Source organism: Neltuma alba, unplaced genomic scaffold, assembly GCF_004799145.2.
Source record: "Neltuma alba isolate B1F8T4 unplaced genomic scaffold, ASM479914v2 tig00007765_pilon, whole genome shotgun sequence".
In the NCBI taxonomy this organism is placed as follows: domain Eukaryota; kingdom Viridiplantae; phylum Streptophyta; class Magnoliopsida; order Fabales; family Fabaceae; genus Neltuma; species Neltuma alba.
Window position 1 is genome coordinate 125456 of NW_021634860.1, and position 23747 is coordinate 149202.

Here is a 23747-nt window from a genome sequence, read left to right on the forward strand (position 1 = left end):
AGTCTGACAACTGCGTTTTACTTCCATAAAGAGACGGAAGAACTACAAAGCTCTAAAAATAATTAATAATCATTAAAAAAAATTAAATTTACAATCACCTCACCTCGAAATTGATTATGGTGAATGATTTCAGGTTTATAAAAATTTATGTCAGTTTTTTATAGAAAAACTCTTGTTTGACAGAAAAATATATTTTTTCAAAGAAATAATATTATTTATAGTTTATTCGCTCGAAAAAAATAGAAGAACAATTATGAGTGCATTACGAAGTCATATATATAACGTAAGGATTTTCCAGCATGGGATAAGCAAATTAATTACAAGTTGTTGAACGACATTTTTTAATTCATCGAAATTGTCAAACTCACTTGGGAATAAGGATTTATAAATATTTAAAAAAAATCACCATACATTATGTAGCATCAGAGAGCATCCTCAAAAACGAACTAGGGAAGTAAATATACTGGAATGATGGGACGGGACATAAATACTTCTATATCTCTTTCTTCTCCCTCACCCCCTCCATGGCCGCCATGACTGGCTGTCAAGATCGTCGTCATTAAGGCTGGGGTCTCTCCAGCCTCGTTACAGCTTCAACAAGATCATCACGAAGTCGTAGACTTTGGGTCCGTTTGGATCAGCGATTCAAAAAGCAGTTTATTGAAAAAGTAACTTATGAAAAAGTGAAATTGGGTAAAAGTTAAATTGGATAAGCTGAATTGTGTTTGGATTGGAGTTCAGAAAAGCTAGCTTGTAAAAGTGAGATTGGTAAAAGGTTGTTTAGATTATGATTGAGTAAAAGTAAGTTTGGTTGTAAAATGACCAAAATAGATATGAGTTTTAATAAATAACAAAACATGATTAAAAAATGATTTCACATAATATAATGAAATTAAAATAATTTAATATGAAGAAGTCATAAAAAATATTTTACATATAAAGTGAAACGTGAAAAAATAAAAGTATATTTTTAGGAGCATATTTAAAAATAAAAGTATACTTCTAACTTATTTATTACTTTCAACTAATTTTAACTGATTTTTTATTATCTATAAATTAGTTATTTGAGGCTTATAATAAGAACTAAATGAAATAAATTTCTTAACTTTTTCTCTCTCCATATTTCAAAAGTCATAAGTCATAAACTATAAGTCATAAGCTATTAATTTTAGCTTATAGCTTATTGCAGCTTTTTATACAGAAACCCGATTGCAGAAAAACCCAACCAAACACTGAAAATTTTCCAATCGAGCTTATAGTGAAAATAAGCTGCTTATAAGTGATGCCAAACAGGCACTTTGAGAAAAACCACCGTGGGGCCGGGAGTCACCAATCTATATAAGAAGTGAAGACGATGGTTTGAGTACACAATTTGAGTCACGTCTTTTAAAGAAAAGAAGACGGACTTTTACAGGGCTGTTAATCAGGGTGAAATTGATCTACTTTTATCATACGAGAGGCAAAATTGCACCCGAAAATATTTCCTGATACCGGGTACACTTTAATCCTAAGTTAATAGATATTGTGATTATTTTATTTTTATTCATAAAATTATAATTATCGTTATATTTACTTACTTTACATTTTTAGTTTATTTTATTATTGTTTTTCTTTGAAATCAATTTTCCACGCATTTTTGTTATTATTGTTGTATTTCCTTATTTACAATAGATAGTATAGATTAAAACATAATTAAATCATGATTGATTCAAATAGAGTCCGATGATCAAGAAATATGCCATTGCAATATAATCTTTATCAATTTAAAAAATGAAAAAAATAAATAACCAATATAATATTATCATTTAAAATATAAAATTTATAGTACCATTTATAAATATAAAACAACGAAGTTTATTTTAGGCATCGATTAAAATTGCGCAGGAAAAACATATCTAGTTTAAATTATTTATATGCATAATTCTGTAAGTTTTATTATAAATGTGTTTTAGAAATTTTATAGATTTGGGTTTTGTATAAACTCATAACGGCATTACCAATGATGGCACTGTAAAAATAATACAACCGTAAAAATGATGAATATGTTGAAGATTAATTACCACCTCTAATCCTTAATACTTCCTCCTATTCTTAATATAAAAACCAGTTGAATAATTTGAGTACGTTAAAAAAGTTTGTTAATTTAGTTATTTGTAATAAATAAGTGTTATGTTTTTCCTAAAATACCCTTGGTAATTAAGTCTATTATTAGCTTTAACGTTTGATAAAATTTTTAACATGTGCAACTATTACGAGGACTATCTTAAAAAAAAGCTGAATAAATATGAGAGACAAAGTAGATTGGGGTTTTATATTTATGAACAAACTGAAAGTTAAACTAACTCTTATATTAACAACAAAATGTAATATAATATAAGAGTAAGAGCTAGTTGAGAGTTGGATGTGATCATAAATATAAGACTTCAATTTACATTGTCTTACTCCTTTGATCCTATTTATAAAGCACTTTCGGCATGTTTCACATAAACCAAGAAAAATCTTAAACTTTATTAACTCTCATTTAAAATTTAATAACTTTTCAACTTTATCCCTATTTAATACAGATTATATCTCATATAAATAAAGTCAATACAATAATAAATGAGGGGTAAAATTGTACATCCATACAAAAAATTTCTCTCAATGCCCTATAAATAGGATCAAAAAATATCTTTTCTCTCTGCCCTATAAATAGAACCAGAGGTACATCTTTTTCCAAAATACCACTATTGATTGTAAAGGTTTCCTACCATGAAATAATTCTAATTTTCTAATGGACATGATTGAAGAGGAGAGTTTACAAAAATCAACACATATTTGTAACAAATAACCAATTTAACCAATTTTCTTAATATTGCTAAATTAATTATCTTGTTCTTATATTAAGGATTAGCTGTATTACAGTGAAAGTGAAGTAAAATAACATGAGCAAGAAGTAGGGGTGTTCCCAATAGCCCCGTATGCCCACCTGAGCCTGCCAAAAAAAAGCCCTGCGCAGCCCAAAAAAACACAGCTTGAGAAAAAAATGGGCATTTTCGGGTTGGACTAATCACAGGCAGGGTCGAGCCATGGGCACAGCATGCAGCGCTGCTCATTTGGCCCTACCCGAAATATATATAATTATTTATATTTTAATATATATTTTTTCAGGATTATAATATATATAGTGTCATATTAATATACTATATTTTATTATATTTCAATACCCAAAAAGAACATTACTCCCTTATATTATTAGACTTTACATTTTTAAAGTTCTAGTTTTTTTTTTAATATACCCCTTTTTTTAACCTTTTTAAATTATCTTGCTGTGTACTATAATTATCTTTTAACTTTTTCATGTTGATATTACTTCATATATCATGAAATGATACTAATTATATCGATTTGAATGTAATATATAGATCTCTATAAATTATATTAAACTATAAGTTAATAATATAATTGAATATGTTAATATAGTTTGTATTTTTTTATATGTTTTGTTATTTGCTCAACTTTGTGGAGATCGATGCAAATCATTTGGACTTTAAGGCTTTAATTACAATTTTTTATTAGCTTATTTTTAATAAATTATGGATATTGTTAAATTCTTAAAGCATGGATATCTGCTAAGACATACGGTAGTATTTTAATTTTTATGAGTCAAGCTGTAAATTTGGGCAAGGGAAACCCGCCTTGCCTAACTCACATTATCCCAGCCCAAAATAACTAGAGCTTCTACTAGGCAGGGCTGGGCAGATGCAACCCACTCATCCTTTGGGCTGGGGTCTTACCCTACCCAACCTTGCCGATGCACACCCCTACCAAGAAGGATATGCAATGCCAAGGCACAACTATTAGCTCATCCCAAAACCACGATGTTTGGATTTAAGTGACATGATCGTAGCTTTTTCTTCTTTGACCTCGTCGTCCTCTTCTATCTTTGCTCCTCCCTCCGTCCCTAGTATCCTCAATCCCCCTTCCAAAAAAAAAAAAAAGCTCTCTCTTTTACAAGTTGAGCGTCAGTTTTTGACCAATGAGCAAGCATTATGTAGGGGAACATGACTCTCATTACGACACCCGTTGGCTTAATATTAAGAGAACAAATCTTAAGCTAAGCTCAGTGAGTACAATAATGAGGAATAATCATTCATTAACTCCAAGGCCACCATGGATTCAACAGTGTCTACTGATCGAGAAGTTGAAAACACTACAATTGTAGACTTTTTTTTTTTTTTTTTTGGCCAACCCCTACTAAATGAATAAGGGCAGGATAGGAAAGAACGACAAAGGAAAAAGGAAGATATCGGCATCGATGAATTTCAAAACTGGGCTTTACGTGAAGGGACAGAGGGATCGGTACACAACCTTAGCCGACATGTTAGGAGTTTTTTCAAATCAACCAGCAAATTAAACGCAATAATAATGGGAGAAACATGAAGATCTATGTGTTGAATTGGAATCGTCTGGGTTTGATAAGGACTGGGTGGCATCTCTTTATTGAAGAGTAGTTGATGACAAGATGAAACTACTACTTGAATTGGAATCTGAAGTGAGAACTGGGCAAGTAGTATAAAGGGTGATCTATCTAAAACATGATGTGATTGGCTTCTTAAGTTTATTGGTTTGTATTAAGGCATGTAACACCTGAGGCTACCATTCTTATTCCAACTTCAATTTTTCATGCTGAAATGGCGTGACACAGCAGATTGACAGTTTCATTGATGGTCGAATGGCATCTTTCGATCTCTCTTGTGCAGAAAGAGAGCACGGCAAGGAGGCATAAACAAAAAGGTGATGGTTCAAGCAGCTAGGCTCACCAGGCATTGTGGGCTTGAGAAGCAGCGGCCTGTGATCCTTCCACTGTGAGGAGGCAGAGGTTGTCGCTGCTCTGTGAAACCAGCCTCACGCAGTGCCCTCTTGTGTAGGAACCATGAGCCTCGAGCCTTCGCTTAGGACCCATGGCTCAGCTCTCCACTTGGAATGGACAGGCCAGCTAATTGCCTCCTTCAAGCCGACCAGATAATGCCAAAGCCGTGTCCCATCACCTTAGTACCCCCACTTGTGTTACAAGCTAGCGTTGCCAAGCTCGGTGTGCTGCTATTGTCGCTAGAGTTTTATATCGTATAGTTTATTTTTCATAGTGGTCGATTGGGACTCTTCTCCAAATACTTGCGAAAGTAATAAGTTTTGCAATAAATATTCTTAGTTTTGTCTCTTCAGAGAACACAATCCTCCACGTTAGAATTCTACATGTAGTCGGAAATTATTTCGTAAAGCCGGTTCCATGGAGCAGAAGTAATCAACCTCTTGTATTTTCATTTACAGGATGACGGTTTGTTTATAGACCAGAGGGTTTTTCCTGGACATCGGTTCTCTTTCATTTCTCATCCAAATTTTACCTAGGTCATATTGTACCATTAGAAAGCTTGTACATTCAACTTTTTGATCATATATGACCTGTACATCCTAACAAATGATTAAGGGTAGGAATGAGAAGGAGGAGGAGAAGCAGACATGTACGAACTTAACGGCCTGCAGAAGTCTGAGAACTGCGTTTTACTTACATAAAGAGACAGAATAAGTACAAAACTCTAAAAATAATTAATAATCATTAAAAAAATTTAAATTTACTATCACCTCAATAATATGATAAAATATATTGAAGAAATAATAATTTTTTAAATATAAAAAAATCTTGTTTGACAGAAAACATGTTTTTTTTTTAAGAAATAATATTATGTATTGTTTATTCACAAAAAAAAAAGAACAATTACATAAGTGCATTCCAAAGTTATATATATAATGTAACGAATTTTCCAACATGAGATAAGCACATCACTCACAAGTTGTTGAATGGCATTATTTAACTCATCGAAATTGTCAAACTCACTTATAAAAACTTAAAAATATGAACTCCTACTTATCATTAATCAAAACGTTCATAATCCATATATTACAGCTCATACAAAAACAAAAACAAATTAAATTTACAGCTCATATATTTTTCTCCAGTGTGTCCCCATTAATTTCTCACTACGTATTGCATCCAATTTCTGAATGAGAGATAGAAAATAATACAAGTTAACTGCAAATAGCTTCAATATTTCTTTAAATGACGTGATTGAACAAACATGTCCTTGATCTTGTTTAATGATACCACAACCTCTGACATATTGCAACGCCTTTGTGAAAAATTGGCACAACAATTCAAGGCCAATTGAAGAATAGTGGATGTGCATGTCAAAATGTTAGCCACATATTGTTCATCATGATCTCCTTGTAATAAATTGGAATCTATGACTTGAGTTACTGAATGTGACATTGATTCACTTACCCAGCTATTTAAGTTCAGTCCATCCACAAACATATCTTCTGTTGGCCTTTTTCTTGTGAATACTTCTATCAGTATTATTCCGAAACTGTACACATCAACTTTTGCTGAAACAATTCCAAGAGATCCATATTCTGCATATGATTTGATTCCACCAAGTTAAAAAAAAAAAAAAATCAACAATCTCATAAAAACAACTTGCAAAATAAGAATTTAATCAATTCAGCCCTTACAGTTTATTGAGCTGTAAAGAATTGCAAGGATTAGGCTAGCTCGAGTTAAAAAAGATAAAAGAATTGACTTATCAAAATTATTTCAAATTAGTTTAAAGACAGAATCAATAAATTGAGGAAAAGTTCAAAGAACAAAACGTAAAAGTATCTGACAAGCGTATACTGTAAATTACTTAAACAAGTATAGCTCCCTTGTTTAGTCTGAAAAACTCCCTCATAAGTTAGAAGTAAATAATCAAGAGCTTTTGTCATATAAGAATTTTTGAGTATGCATATTGAAGGGGGAAGAAAAAGAAGCAAAGGTGTCGGATAGTTACCTGGTGCTACATAACCAATTGTAGGTATTGTTTCTGTGAGTGTCCTAGATTTCCCTTTATCTAAAAATTTTGCAATTCCAAAGTCACTCACATGAGCAACCATGTTATCATCTAACAAAATGTTACTTGGCTTCAGATCACAGTGAACTATTTGTGTTGGCAAGCCATGATGGAGATACTCCAAAGCAGATGCAATATTTATCATTATATTTAACCTTCGCAGAAAATCCAAACAGTAGTTATGAGAATATAACCATTTTTCAAGACTTCCATTGGGAATGAACTCCATTATCAAACACTTGAAGTCATCACTGGAACAACTACTAATGATCTTCACCAAATTGCGGTGACGCACATTACGCATTGTGTCACATTCCACTTCAAAGCTCTTTGACATAGCTTCTGAATCAGAATTAAATATTTTAAAAGCAACCATTATTCCATTTGAAAGCCTTCCTTTGAATACAGAACCAAAACTTCCACTTCCCAGTAAGTTACTCTCATCAAATCTGTTGGTTGCATCCAATATTTCAAAATACGAAATCCTTCTTGGCATTCCTAAAGTTGATAAATCTTGTTTCATTATGGTATGCCTAGAATTCCTTCGTTTACGATGAAACAGGATAATGCCTGAAAGAACTAAAATTGCTGACAAAACCATAGGTAGTATGTATTTCAACAAAATCCATTTTGCCTTTGACCTCTTTCTTTGTTCTTTTCTGCATGGAGGCACTTGCATTTTCGGCTCACCACAAAGTGCTTTATTCATCATGAAAGATTCAGCCGTCAAATCTTTGAAGACCCCACCACTAGGAATCTCACCTTGCAGTCTGTTGTCAGAGAGATTAACATACTTAAGGGATGTAAGTGACTCTAGTGATTTAGGAATCTCACCAGACAAATTATTTTGGGAAAGGTCTAGCTTTACTAAGCTCAGCAAATTCCCAAGTGATTCCGGAATCGTCCCTTGCAATATGTTATCTGCTAAGGAGACATTTTGCAAATTTGGTAAGCTGCCTATGGTTGATGGAATGGTGCCTGAAATATGATTTCTTGACAAGTCTAATCGAATAAGAGCTTTCATGTTCCCAATCTTGAATGAAAGATTTCCAACTAACATATTGGAAGATAGGTTTACTTCCAATATACCCGTCAAGTTCCAAAAGGAAGAAGGTATATCGGAAATCAACTTATTGCCGCCCAAGTAAAGTCGCCGTAGGGACATAAGGTTTCCTAAGCAAGGGGGCATTGCTCCAGAAAGCTTGTTTCGAGATAGATATAAATATGCAAGTGTTCTAATGTCACAAAGCTCATCTACAATGAAACCATCTAGCTCATTACCCACAAGATTCAAATGCTGAAGAGCCTGTAAATTGCTAATTGTTGCTGGAATTGATCCATTTAAAACATTTCCAGCAAAAGATATCTCAAACAAGTTAGATAGCTTCCCAATTTCTGATGGTATGTTACCATAAATCCCGCAGAAGTCGATCATCAGCATCTGTAAAGAATCAGATAAGTTTCCAATGGAGTTGGGAAGTTTCATACGCAATGGGTTCTCTGAGAGAATCAGAGTTTTCAAATGTCTACATTTTGACAACGAGCTAAAAAAGCCAGTTTCAGAATTTAAATCATCTATTATGGTGAAATTGTTACCATGCACCGAAAGGGTTTCTAAGTATCTTAAATGTCCAAGTGTGCTTGGTAAAACCCCTTCAAAATTATTTTGCTCCAATTCTAGAATGGTTAACTTAGAAGCATTGGATATAGTACTCGGGATTCTTCCAGAAAGTTTGTTGCCCCATAAATACAACTCTTGTAGATGAGGAAGGCCATATCCAAGATCTGATGGAAGACTTCCTGATAGAGAATTGTTTGAGAGAGACAAGAATTCTAAAGTTGAGATGTTGAAAACTTCGGATGGAATATATTCGGTCAATTTGTTTTGAGACAACAATAATGTCTCAAGTTGTTGAAGATTGCCTATTTCCAAAGGTATTGAGCCTGGAATACAAATAATTGGAGTACCAATGAAGTAAATATAAAAATGTAAATAAAATTATACTATCTAACTATTTGGATGTGCCTATGATAATTATTGAGTGCTTGGTCACTAATGCTATCCACCAAGACTTTATTTACCGGTAATGTAATTTTCTTTTGGGTAAAGTCAGATAATGTATTTTAACTTACAGTAGGTTGGATATAAAATGTTTATAGATCCTTTACTATTTTTATTATAAAATTCTAGAAAACTTTTGGTAGAAACCTCACAAAAGAACATAAATGTACAAGCACGGGAACTTACCTTTCTTTTGTTTATTCTCTCTATCACTTCACATGAGAATATGCATAAAAAGTTTTGGTGGATTGGGAATCAACATATCACAATATTCCGTTAGCCGTTTAGAAAGTTGCATGTTTATATTCTCTAGCATGTATGGAGCAACTTTTCTCTCTTTTAGAAGATTAATAGGGGATTCTTATGGGTTTAGAGAGCAGTTTGAGTGATCTAAGAGGAAAAAGACCTGACAATATCAGTTTGAGCTAACTTTCTCTCACAGTGCTAATGGCATTTTTAGTACTCAAGATGGCTTGGTATTAATTATTCTAATTAAATCGAGTCTTAGGGATGGCCATTAGAGTCTTTTGAAGCTGGCTAACTCTCAAATTAATTAAAGTAATGATAGTCTAAATCATTGTACTGGAGGATTACCATCTCATTCTTGTCACTTGTTTTCATCTCACTCATACCATTTTTATAAACTAAAAACCATTTTACTGTTTTTTGCATCTTTATTAATCTTGTCAATTAGTTAGTTGAGAGAAAAAAATCAATCTTTTTCCAAAGTCAATTTTTATATTTTGCATACTTATAAATTTTTAGAGGTACCTTAAAATGAATATGGTATTAGTTGTGCGCTATATTGCATTAGTTTGGTTTATTTTGAAGTGGATCTAATGCAACTAATTTGTTCTTCAATGTATATGGCCACACACTATGGTTTTTGGAATGTGGAGATTTGCATTGAGAATATTGACTTTTTTTTTTGGTGAACTGACATGTATTATTTTTTTTTTATGCACTCTTTGATGAACACTATTTTTTCTTTGATTAAATATAGGTATTCTCTTATATATTAGAAGCTAGTTCGAAGTTTGTAAAGGACTAAGTGTGGACTCATCTCCTCATGAGAAAGCAATTTTAAATCACCACATTGTGAGGGACTAGCTCTTTTATTTGAACACAACTCTATTATTGTAGATGATTAAATCTAACCAGTCAAGTAGTCTTAGTAGCATAGTACCCCCCCTCTCTATGTGTGCGCGCGCGCGCGCGCACAAATAAATGGCATAGCGCCCTTGAACATCTCTTGCATTATGGCTGCAAACTATAAGAAGAAAAAGCACTACTGAATGATGCTGATGCATAGAAATAGAATATCATATATATTAACCGGAAAATGATAATAAGCACGTTATATTGGGAGTGAAAATGTACCTTCTAAATTATTGTTTTCAAGGTCCAAATTTTGAAGCATAGTCAAGTTTTCAATGCCTCTTGGTATGTGGCCAAATAGTTGATTGGCTGATAGGTCCATTATTTTCAGATTTGTAAGGCTTCTAATTTCATTGGGAATAATTCCTGCACACCAAAAATAAAAATAGCAATGTTTATAGTGTTGATGATGCATAAAAAGTTAGAAGTAAAATGAGCAACACTTAGGTTATGTGTTAGTATGATGGAGTCTTTTTTCTTCTTTTAGTGATAGTAGCACTTTCTACTTTTCTAAGCTGTCAACCTCTGGATATACTAACTTGGGTAAGGGGTTTCTAATGCCTCACTCTCTAGTACCCCTTGTAATGCGCAAAGCTCCCAAATATTTTTTTCCCCCATGGATCATTAAATTCTAAATAAAATAAAATGACATTTTGATGATGCAGTTTTAAATTTTTTAACCATTTTTTTTAAAAAAAATTACTTTAAAAGTTTGCAATTTTGATTTATTTTTAAAAAGTCATAAAAATTCAAAATTATAACATTTCGTACTTATTATAAGATATCAATATCACTGATTTTATATAGAATCAAATTATTAATAAAAAGGAAAAATATATTTGGGACTTGAGAGCTTGTGATATTATAGGAGACATTAGAGAGTGGGGTGCTAGAAGCCTCTTGCCTAAATATACCCATTGAAGTATAGTTATTAAGTTTCAAATCTCTGGTGATATGCGGCCAAAAAGCATATTTAACTTTATGAAATTCATTTTGATTAGATCACCAAGTTTTTCAATAAATACTGCATATGAGAGAGAAGGTTTTTGAATATTTTGATTCTATTTATAAAATATTGGGAATTTTAATCAAGTTTTTCACTTTTAGTTATATTATTGCATCACTTATTTGTCATTCACTTTCTTATTCACCTCATTCTCTATCTCACGTTCATTTTCCTCCATAAATAAGATTATTTTTTAAAAATTTAAATATAAATTTTACATATTTACTTCCTTAAACAATTTAAACTAACTTTTTAATCTATATAATTTAGTTATTTTGTATATTATGTATAGGATTGAAGAAAGTGTACTCTATGCACTATATCTATTGATTGCTCATGCATGAGATATTACAGAAGAGCCCACGAAAAAAATATCATAGTAAAAGAAAAGTGCCGAGCACTTCCAATTTAATAAACTATATATACCTTCAAAGTTGTTGTTGGCAAGAGATAACTCTTGAAGCGTTGTCAATTTTCCAATGCTTTTTGGTATGTGACCAGACAATTGATTGGTTTCCAGGTATATATTCTTCGCATTTGTAAGATTGCTAATTTCGTTGGGAATGTCTCCTGCAGTATGACAACACAATAAAATCATAATACTATGAAGTCTAATTTGTAGCATAAAACAATACTCCTCAGTGCTCTTAACATAAGAGTTATTTAATCAAATTGAATTCTAATAAATGTGTGACATAATTTCTCTAAAATATCTCTATCTAACATTGGACTATATATACATATTAATTTATAAGTTAAATAAATTAGGTTGAAGAAAGATTATAAATATGTAAGATAAAATGGATTAAGGTCTTACAACCAAAACCAATTTTCTAACTCCTATATTTAAGAGCAGAGTTGTTGGAAGGATGAAATGGTAAGGTGGGTAGTTAATTAGTTAGACGAGTCACTTAGTTAGGCTCTACAAATGACTGTAGGGTGTGTTTGGATTGTCATTGGAGAAGCCAAAAACACCTGGGAAAGTGTGTAACTGAGGTTACTGGCTTATTTGACTAAAATTCATTGTTTGGATGTGCAGCTTTTGTAATTGACCTATAAGCAAAAGTAGCTTATTTTTGGACGCTATCTAGAGGAGCTTCTCCATTGTTTCAAAACGCAATCTAGAGAGAGGATAACATGAGTCTCTCTAGAGACAGGATGTTATGGAATTTGAGGAAGAAGAGGGAAGAGAGAGAAAGAGAAGGAGAGAACGGAGAAGTCGGGAGACGGCTGGGCATTTGACTTTTCAAAATGAGCTTTTGCTTTCCACAACAATCCATAACCTGTTCAGTTTGTCTTGAAAGTCGCATATAGTCTTCACTTCTCCAAGTCAATCGCGTATGCATCGAGTTTGAAGACACAGACAATCCTGAACACATTTTTGTAAAACGCGATCGTAATGACTGGTATCCACCACATGCAAATGTGATTTCTTCGCTGCTCCACCTGTGCGTTGCGTGCGAAAGGTCTTGTGATCCTTTAACAGAGTTGACACTTAGAGAACCATTAACAGCAGAGCTGATTTTCACGCTACTCCACATTTTTGGTTTGCGAAGAGCATTAACAACTCCATGCGTAGCGACCAAGCATTAACATCGTGTTTGGGCTTACCTTTGCGTCTTCGGTCTTTCGTGTTACATGTGAACACGTCAGCGCTTGCTCCAAGAAGCTTAGTTGTGTGGTTTTGGCTGCACCATTGCCCTCGGTTTCTTGTTGAGGAACAAGTGGTTCAAGCGTTCTTTCTTTTGTTGACAACATCTTTATGGGTTTCTTACACTTGTCTTCACAAACATCTGGAGGACTCTTCTGCAGTTGCTCGTTGATGCTAGACGATTCTTGCATTTCAACAAACACCTCTTGGGACTCATTCTTCTTGCGTTTCCATTGCAAAGTGAGCTCCTGCATTCTTGTGAGGCTTTTTGCTTTGCGCATTGTTCGAGGCAAGAACAGACGTACTGGTTCAACATAGTCTTCTTGCAGTGCCGAGATGTAAGCATCGACCAACCAATCTTCAGGCAATGAGAGTTTGGAGGAAATGGTGTCAAATTCAGAATTAAATTCTGCCATGGACCCTCGATGTCGAAGATGAAGCAAGTCTTTTTGTGGTATAAGTTCTTGCAGCTGCATGGACAAGCCAAGAAGGGCCTCTTTTAATTTATTGATGGAGCCTTGTATTCCATCGACTGAATTCAATTTCTGTTCAATGTTCAGGAGATGTTCCTCGATAGAACTTGAAATTGATTGGGAATGAGGGAGAAAGAACTAAGTAGTGGGGTAGGGCCGAGGAAAGACTAGCTCTGGATACCACTGTTATGTTATTGAAAAAGAACGAGAGAGAGAAGGAGAGAGGGAGAGAGAGAGGGAAAGGAAAGGGAAGAAAAACAGAGAGAATAGAGGAAATTAGAGAGAAGGAGAAGAGAGTAAAAGAGAAGGAGAGAATAGAGAGGTTAGGAGAAACTGAAGAATTCAGAGTGTATTCAATTCTGGAAAATCATACAAATGATCTAGGAACCCCTTTTATGGGTTATGTCCCTTGAGTATAACGGCTGGTGTACGGAAATGAAAAATAAAACAGAATCTCAATAACTAACTAACTAACGGTATCTTATGTTTTTTTTAACATGAATAGGATAACATAGGTCTCTCTCTAGAGATAGGATAACATGGGTCTCTTCCAAGGGTTTAGTAAGTTGTTTGTTATCCTCGAGGAAGAATTGTATAGCCCAAAGGGGATTCAATGTCTCTCTTTTATTTATTAATGACATTTCATTGGCATTTGTTCTTACATGCTTAACATGGTATTAGAGCCAGTTGAAGTTTTACTTGGAAGCAAGGACCATCTAATTTGCAGACTTAGGAAGCAATCCACTAAAATCTTTCTCTTTTCCAGATTCTAAATTTTGCTTCTCATAACAGATTTGGCCATAAAAAATTTTAACTCTTAATGTTGAATTTTTATTTGTAATAAATTTGAAAATCAGGGTATCAATATTCTCCAGCTCCAGCTTATTGTCTCTCATAAATGCATGCCAACATTTGCTAAAGTAAAATCTACCGTTGCAATTTTTCACTCGAACTTTCAAAGTTTGACTACGTTTCAAGAATCATTTTATTGGGCAATTCTACCCCAAACAATGGTGGAATTTCCCGGCGAGTAATGAAATCTGCATGTTGCAAAGTCTTGAAAAAAGAACCAGTCTTCATCAGTTTTAAGAACCATGCAGCATTGTAAGCCAAGTCTTCGCCTCTTGAGTGTGAAATCAAATAATTATGAAGTATACTTCGCTTCTTGATTATTATAGCAGCATACCTATCTCAAGTACATCATATGAAAGTATTGCACACTTGAGATGTTGATTTTCTCCCTGGTAAGACTTTTGGTTGGGTGAAATATGGGTATATAAAAATAAAACTCATTATAAGAATAAGACTCACTCAGATGGCTCTCTCAAGCAGCCAAAAAAAACAAAAGGTATAATACTAATTCCTATTGGGCTAGAAGCGTTTAAGGTTGAAGCTACTTTGGATTGGCATTAAAAAATATGGACTCAAACATAAATCGATTATAACCTCTTTTATTTTGTGAAAAAAAAACAAGGTTAATAAGAATAAGACTCACTTGGCTGGCATTAAAGAATATGGACTTAAATTTAAATTGGTTATAACCTCTTTTTGTGTAAAAAGCAAGGTATCTCAAAATCTACTATAGGTTTAAGACTAATTTCTATTGGATCAGAAGCGTACAAGGTTAAAGTTCTCCTAACGATTGTGCTTTCTGGGATTTGTCGGGTGAGGCTGCTTAATACCTCAACCAAGCGAATAGCTTGTTGGTGGTTATAGCCTCTTTTATTACTAATATTACTTATTAGTTTTTCAGAATATCATCAAGTTACTTTGAATTCAAGACTAATCTCTATTGGATTTTGATTGTTAAGATTAAAGTTCTCCCAACAGGTGTACTTATCAGGATTCAAACTCATGTTTTTCTTCTTACGGTGGGTGAGACTACTTACTATCTCAACTAAGAGCTTGCATGGAATTGAGAACCAGATCAAGCAGGCCTGTCAAGACCAAATATCAACGAACCGGCCACCTGTCCGGTCCAGATGATCAACAAAGCTGGGGAAGAACTGAACTGGTGTGACTAGGCCTAAATCGAGGCAACCTAGCCTAACCCAGATAACTTGCTGAGCTAGGGGAGTTACAGGTTTATTTTTTTAAAAAAAGGGGGAAAGGAAAACTCAATCCGTAGGTCTTGCCATCATTCTCCCTACCTGCCACTACCACATAGAATGGCTTCTTCCTTGTACTCCCTCTACCATTTCAGTAGTGAGATCTCCCTCTTGGACCATTGTAGAGACGTAAACGATGCCAAGTTCAAAGAAGAGGGACCGATCAAATCTGACCAAGGTGAAGTCATGGAGGCTGCTGAAAGTTTAAGCCTCAAGGTGCGCTCCTTCTAGTTTGTGGGTGAGTTGAGACTTGCTGGCAGGGTGCTCCTCTCTTGTTTATAGAAATCCAAAGACGCAAGTTTGGAAAATAGAAGGGGTTTTGAGGGAATGATAGAGGAAGAGAGTGATTATTATTAATTTGTTATTACTTTTATTACATGAGAAAGAGAAAGGGTAGTAATGGAGGAGAGAGAAAAAATTTGCCGATCCTGTCAATCATATTGACCGTTGCGTATGAAAAAGAAGAAAGAGAAAAATACTTGATGTGCTGAAGAAGGAAAGAGAATAAATTATAATTAAACTAAGGATATATTTATAGATGTTAGTTACATTGCATTATTTTAATTATGAGTGGTCTGACTAGATTTGACTTACTAACCTTTGACCCACGATCTTAACTAGTTTATTCACCAGTCTAATTTTTGTACCTTGATTGCTGGTTGATAAAAAATCAATGTGCTTGCTTCTAATGATGCAACTATAGTTGTTGGAAAAATGATAGAAAAGATGCATGCCCGGGGAAAATCATCAAAAGGGGAAAAAAAATAAAGATAATGACAAATTATGTTGATTTACAATCTTATGCGTACCTTGTAAGTTATTGTTTGAAAGAGATAACTCTTGAAGCATGATCAAGTTCCCAATACTTCTTGGTATTTGGCCACTCAACTTATTACCTCCCAAGTATATAATTTTCAGCTTTGTAAGCTTATTCATTTCTATGGGAATATATCCTGAAATATGGCAACAAAAAATAAAATTTTTGTGAGCTCCGTAAGCTGTTGTATGGAAAATACTACTATTAAGAGAAAACTGAGTAAGACATTAGATTTTTTTGTAATGTATTACTGTTGTCTCTTGATATATATCCAATAATCTGAGCGATGTTCAAAATTACCATCAGATAATATTAGACCAAAAAAAAAAAAAGCAAAAAAGGCAACGGCAATTTAGAGCCGGAATTTTGTAATTTCTAAAGCTCATAAGTTTTGTAAAACATAATTGACTTACAAAATGAGTAATTCTTTGGGGTTAATATAGTCTTTAAATTTTAAAACTTGACTTCATTTTAGTTTTAATTTGACCTCTAAAACGAGGTTTCAAGGACCAAAACTACTATTCCAGAGTCAAAAAAATTTTAGGTGGACCAAAATGAGGTCAAATTTTAAGGACCAAAATTACTGATTTTAAATTTTTGGGACCTAAACCAAAACAAGGTTAAATTTCATGATTCAACATAGTCTCAACTCTTTTCTTTTTTTTTTTCCCTATTAGAGAGGTAAATACTAACCAACTTCTAATCTTTTACCCATAAGGAAGCTTGATTATCATGTTATTGGCAAATGAATAGGTTTTTTCTTTTCGGTCCAAGTTATATATCGCTTGGTGTTTAAAATGAGGGACCTCAATTGCAAATTATTATATATGTAGTAGTCAATTATGGAAGATGAGTGTGAAATCTTTTTTTAAAAAAATATTTTCAAAACTTCACACTAAACTTCTGAAAATTTGAAACTTATATTTGAAAATTTTTCAGTTGGTGTTTCAACTTTTGACGATATGAAATTCTTCTTTTTTCCAAAAAAAAAATCTAACAAATTCATGCATACATGATACATATATACGGAGGTACAGAAATTTTACACTTTCTGAAAATTTGATAATATCTATATATATATAGAGAGAGAGACAGAGGTGGAGAAGACATATTGCTACCTCTGGTCCTTACTATAATTGGACTAATTTGGGAAGACCAAGAAAGTTATTTACTTTAAAATATTTATATTTATTATTTTTCTTCAAACTAATTTGCCTCACTTACAAATTGATATACAATATAATAATATACATAAATATTTTAGAGAGGTCATAAAATATATGCTATAATCAAGTAATTTACTAACTTCCTTTATTAAGGAACGACGATAGTATGAATTTTGAAATAGAATAAAAGCTTATACAAAAGGCATACCTTGTAAGAGGTTGAGAGACAAAATGAGCCGCTCAAGTGAGGAAATGTTAGAAATAGATGGAGGCATAATTCCTGAAAGCTTGTTTACAGAAAGGCGTAAAATTTTGAGACGTTGAAGTCTTCCAATATCAAACGGAATAGATCCTTGGAGAGAGTTAGAATTCAAATCCAAGGTCTCCAACTTAGACAAATTGGATATACTTGCAGGAATGATGCCTCCAATGTTATTATTGCCAAGAATCAAGTGTTGAAGCATAAATAAGCTTCCTATCGAACTTGGAATTTCTCCACTGAAAGCATTATAGCTCAAGTTGAGAGTTTCTAACGTCTGCAACTGAAGCAACTCTTCTGGCAACTTACCATACAAGTTGTTGCTGCTGAGGTCAAGTTTCACTAAGAACGACAAATTGCCAATCTGTGAGGGCAAGGTTCCCTTGAGACCCATCTTTTCAAGGCTCAATATTCTTACTCTCTCATGCTTAGAGTCACATGTAACTCCAGACCAATTGCATATGGAAGACGAATTGGACCAGTTTTCCAAGTGATTGTAAGGATCCCTAGCAGAAGATTTGAAAGCAAGAAGAGCCACTTCATCGGAATTAGAAAAATTGGACTGACAAAAACCTGGGTAAACCAGGAAGAAGATGAAGCAGAAATGAAAGATAAGGTTTCCCATGTTGGTGGGGATAAGGCTTGTTATCAGATTCTATTCAAGACCCAGGAGGAGATTAATGCTTCGCAATAAATACTATGATGAGAGTGATGGTCGCAAGGTAATTAACAAACTGTAAACCGGAGAAAGGTTTTATTTTGTAACCAAGCAAAAAATCTACGCAATATCCAAAAATCAAAGCCTGACTTAGCCAATCAATAGAAATAAGAAGACAAGTTGACGAGAAAAAACAGGAAGGCACAGTTGTGAGCCATCCTGGAAATTTCTGTGTCGGCTTAACATTATTTAGTCAATTAAAAAGACAGATTGGAAAGGGGATGGTGGGGGCGCCTTATTGAAAACGGATTTCACTGTTTGTGTATTAAAAAAATTGATTTTGCTCCTAAATATATATTCCCGTCCAATTTATAACTCAATTCAAAAATGTTTTACTGGAATCAAGAAAAATTTTAAAGCTTATTAACTTTATTTTAAAAATTAATAACTTTTTAATTTTATCCCTATTTAAGATATATACATTTTTTAATAAAATAACAATATATACAATAATAAATAAAACGTAAAGTAATATATTCATGCTAAATATTTAATAGTGCGACTAATAAATTGGGTAATGAAATTTTCTCTTATTATGTAAATATCACCAGATGTGTAGGATAGGCTATTCCAAGGCATGAATAAATTCAGCCACTTTCTTTGATTCTTCTATGAAGAGATTTTCAAATTGATCTCTTACAACTCATTCATGCATGGGCCCCAAGAGACAGGCATTTTTTCCACGAATTTTTTAAACCGCAACTAATAATTGTTTTTTTTTTTAACATCTTTTCATTTTCCACTCACGGGGTCAAAAGAAAATAAAGTTCCAAGCTACCGAGCGCCTAGTGTCTTTGCTGTCCTCCTATTTGTGTCCAAAAATTAAATTTCGAAGTAAAAAGAAAATGAAACCACCATGAGAAAAATACATATAAAAATAGAGTGGGGACCGGGGTTTCAAATAATATATACTAATGGGAAAAATATATACTCATGAAATATAAATACAAAATAAAATTACTCTAGAGTTATCCCTATTTTTTGTCTTATTTGACAGTTGAGAATAGCAAGAGTACGTCATTTAAACTCAAAAACTATACTTGAGAATTTTTAATTACTACCATCGCTCCTAATTATATGAACTTATTTATAGACTATATATGAAGTCTTATAATTAAGATCGAAGATAGTATCAAATAAGGGGAAGCCTCTTTGACGGTTAAACAATACAAATTTTCAATTAATGAGGTTATATAGTTGTTTTAGGAGGTCAGGTTACTATATAGTATACTGTGTTACTTGACCCTTTTTTTTATCATCACCACCAACCGATTCATTTATATATTTGTCATTTTTCCACATAACCGTAAATTATTTATACATAATTATCTACAGTCTAACAACGTACAATGTTATTTTGTCCAATCCAAAGCCTATTTGCACATATACATAATTAATTAAAATTATATAAGAAGATTATGTATATATATAACAAAAAGATAAAGTCCTCCGTATAGCAATCAACAAAAACCTTACCTCTTGGATCAGAAAGCATTAGTTCAAAGAAATCCCTAATGGCACAAGAGAAGCTGGTAAGGACATGCTCCATTCCACAAGTTTTGCAACATATTGAACAACACAAATTAGATTGTTTAAATTCAACATGTTGTATTTAGCCGTAGAGGTACATGTGACCCTTCTCTTACTACAACAAACTAATGAACATTATTAAGTGACTAATAACTATCAGCAATTATTGATGTTATGTTCAGTTAACATCATTTTACAGTTTCGATGAAAGCGATATTATTTCGCACACACTTACAAGCCGTCATTATGGCTGAACAGGGCACTCCAGGAAGCTTAATTTGTGCCGTAATAAAGAGAGAAAGAGAAATGAGATTAACAGAAAAATCATACTATTCTGTTGCTATTTATAAGTTATTTGGAAAGAAAAGTTTGCTCCTAAATAGGGTTAATGTAATCTTTGGCATTTTAAATTTTCCCTTATTTTAGTTTTGATCCTTCAAATTTCAAACTATAGATTTTAGTCACTCAAGTTTCTTTTCATTTAAAATATGAGTCTTATAATCCAATAAATATCCGGACCATTTTGTCTCTTGAGGGACCAAACTTATAGTTTGAATTTTAAGAGACTAAAACCAAACTGAGAGCAAACTTGAGAAACAAAAGATTATATAAGTCACTTGTAAGGTAATTAATAAACTTTTTTTCAATTTTACACCTGTTCATTTAATAAATGCAGAAAACAGATAAAGTATATACCTTTTTTAATAAGGTTAAATATGGAAAAAAATGATCGATCAATTTGATAGATTTCTTAATTTCCAGATTTAGAATATAAGTGCCTTATAAATAGGAATAGAATTGTAGCTGAAAAGAACACGTGATGAGAGAGAGAGAGATTAAAAGAAAAATCCATGTCGCATTGAATTTCTAAAACAAAAGTCTAAAAGTAAAACAACAATAATTCTATAACCGAGGAAGTATACGTACAAGCACGCAGTGCTTGATATATAAAAAGAGCATTACACATCATGAGTGAAAAAATAGCCTTATTCTTACGTATAAGCTTTTGATACATATAGCTTGCATTGATTATAAGCTAGCTAGCTTGAGCGTCGGCGGTGGCTTATATTTTGATGGCTCATTTACTTCAGTTTTGAGGCTCATTCTGAAGCGATGGTGGCTTGCCTTTCGGTGGTGGTCCTCGTCGAGGTGGGAACTTGTGAGGTGGTGGTGGGGGTGAAGGATTATGCTTTTTGTTTGGAAAGGTAGGATCTCCCTCATCAAGTGTGGTGCTTGATGACTTAAGAATATAATATCTTCGAGGTGGCCACCGGTAGGAGTACCGCCGATCAGCGAGGGAGGTTGGGATCATCAGAAACTGAACAGCAATGAAAAGCACAACCAACAACTTGGCAACCATCTGACTTCTTAGGGCTCTCATCTTTAGAATATTGATCTATTGGTGTAGAGAGCATATGGGAGTGCTGGCCTTTTATAATGTCACAATTCCTGTATATTCTGTCGTTATTGACGCCAATATAATGCTTTTTTAAGTTTTATTTATTATTAAGTAGGTGGTTGTTTCATCTAAGAGCTAAACAAAATGGAATTCTTTTGAATGAACGCAATAGGAAGGCTTCGACTTGGATGGGAAGCTTCCTCACACTTTCACATTGGGGTCCTCCAACTGAATCATACTTGTCCAAGTTAGAAACCTCCTCGCTTGTTTCATATGGTTTTGGAATTTTCAGGGAAAGAGAAGGATTATTGCAGTCCTCGTCATTAGTCAATATTCAATTCATTCCGTTGTATGCAAATTTGTTTCTTTAATTTACTTCTTGTTGAATCTTTTTTTTTTTTTTTGCCGCCACTTCTTATTGAATCATGATGGCATTGTCTGCTCATAGTTAACACAGAGGAAGAGAAATAAAACTAATAAGAAAAGATCATATGTGAGAAGAGGCTATATTTTATGCCACAGACCGACAAGATAGCATTTAATGAACACTTGTCAATAAAAGTCTTAGAAATCCCAATTAAATAGCACATAAGACTTAGGATTCCATCCCAAACTACACAAGCTTAATCAACATGTATTTAATTCTTATGAATATTAATCGAAAGGTTTAACCTCAATTAAGTATTTATTAGGAACAAAATAGACTGTAGCATAAAAATAATCTGGTATCATAACAATTAAATATAACATAGCATAACATGTGTTTGAGGAGCTCAACATAGCTTAAAGCTTTAAGGCTCACTCCTCTTGTGCCTCTCTTTGACTCTTATTTAATCTCTCACATGAAAATGTTAAGATAACGGTATGAGATTTAACGTTTCATAACCAAAAATTCATAACAGTTATATGCATAACATGTCAATATGCAAATGCAGCCTCTTTTATTGCTTTGCCTAGCCTTATACATGTGTCTCTGACTAAAACCAGTTCCATAAGCTTATCTACAGTCTGATCCACGCACTGGATCGATCAAAGTTCCTGTTACACTTGAAATGTACAGAGTCGAAACCTAAGATTGTCCATATTTAAAGTGATGCAAGTTTTATGTCTCCAATCTCAAGATACAATTCATGATTTGCAAGCATGATAAATTTAGAAATTTATTTTATTTTTAAGTGACGTAACTTTTATTTTGTTCCAGTAAAATGGTTAGAGATATTTCATAATAACTCTTGTAATTTGATCTGGTTTTTGGTTGATTTCTCGAACACTTACAGGCCATTATTGTGGTTAAAATAATCAAAATTAAACTGTGGTTTTGATAATTTCCAACATAAAATTCGTGAGACTTGACTTACGTAATCGGTAAAGTGCAGCAAGCTAAGGTTAATTTGTGGCTTTTGGAGAGAAAGAGAAATGAAATGAGAAGATTAATATGAAAAGAAGACGTGTTAAGAGGGAGAGGAATAATTATTAAAAGAAAAACCCACCTGGCATTGAATCTATAAAACAATAAAAAGCGCATTACACACACTACAAAAAAAGAAATCACTTTCAACGATGACTTTCGGCGGTGACTTTGAATGTGGGATTTTTTGCGGCGACTTCATGTGGTCGCCAATGAAAAGTACAACATTCGGTGGTGACAAATAATGTCGCCACTAAAAGTTGAGACTTTCAGCGTCGACATTATTTGTCATTGCTAAAAGTACTCTGCAAAAAATACCTTTAACAGCGACACAAGATAGTCGCTACTAAAAGTACTTTCTGCAGTGACATTTTAATCATCGCTGAAAGTGTTTTCCAAATTTCTTTTATTATTTTTATTAAAGGTTATTATATTTATATAGTAATTGTTTTTAGGAAAAATTGCAAATGAAGACCCCTAATATATAAAATTGTGATTTGGGACTTTGAATTTGGAAAATAGCAAATAAAGATTAAGTTCCACTTTTGCAAATATGAAATGTGGGTGAAATGTCTGAAATGTCCCTTAGCCAAATTGTGATTTAGTTTACTGAAGTTATCATTCGCTAAAGTGAACTTGTCATCTCCTATAGTCAACTCGTCATTTGACATACTCTCAGCCAAATTGTAATTTGGTTTACTGAAGTTGTCATTAGCTAAAGTGAACTTGTCATTTGACTAAAGGACATTTCAATCATTTCACTATGATTTCATATTTACAAAAGTAGGACCGGGTCCTTATTTGCTATTTTCCAAATTGAGAGTCCCAAATCACAATTTTATATATTGGGGGTCTTTATTTACAATTTTTCCTTATTTTTATTGATATAATTAACTCTAAATAACCAAAGCTTTTTTATGTATTACTGTCTTAGGGAGAGAGTTAGTGTAATGAGTGGAAGAGAAAGGAGGAGGTAGAATGGGTGGGGTGTGTATGTGACAAACTCAATTATTTTTATATATTTTGGTATCTTTTATATGAGTTTTGTCAGTTTAATTAGTCCATT

General features: G+C 33.2%; 1 protein-coding gene across 1 annotated transcript; it reads right to left on the reverse strand.

Annotated features, from left to right (window-relative positions):
• Positions 1 to 6082: 6082 nt before the first annotated feature.
• Positions 6083 to 18174, reverse strand: LOC114753192 (LRR receptor-like serine/threonine-protein kinase GSO1). The gene is made up of 6 exons (XM_028941850.1): positions 17576 to 18174; positions 16194 to 16337; positions 11579 to 11722; positions 10369 to 10512; positions 6867 to 8870; positions 6083 to 6450 (listed from the first exon to the last, which is right to left on the reverse strand). The coding sequence occupies exons 1-6, from the start codon at positions 18018 to 18020 to the stop codon at positions 6083 to 6085; spliced, it is 3249 nt and encodes a 1082-aa protein (XP_028797683.1). The 5' UTR covers positions 18021 to 18174.
• Between the last annotated feature and the right edge of the window lie 5573 nt (positions 18175 to 23747).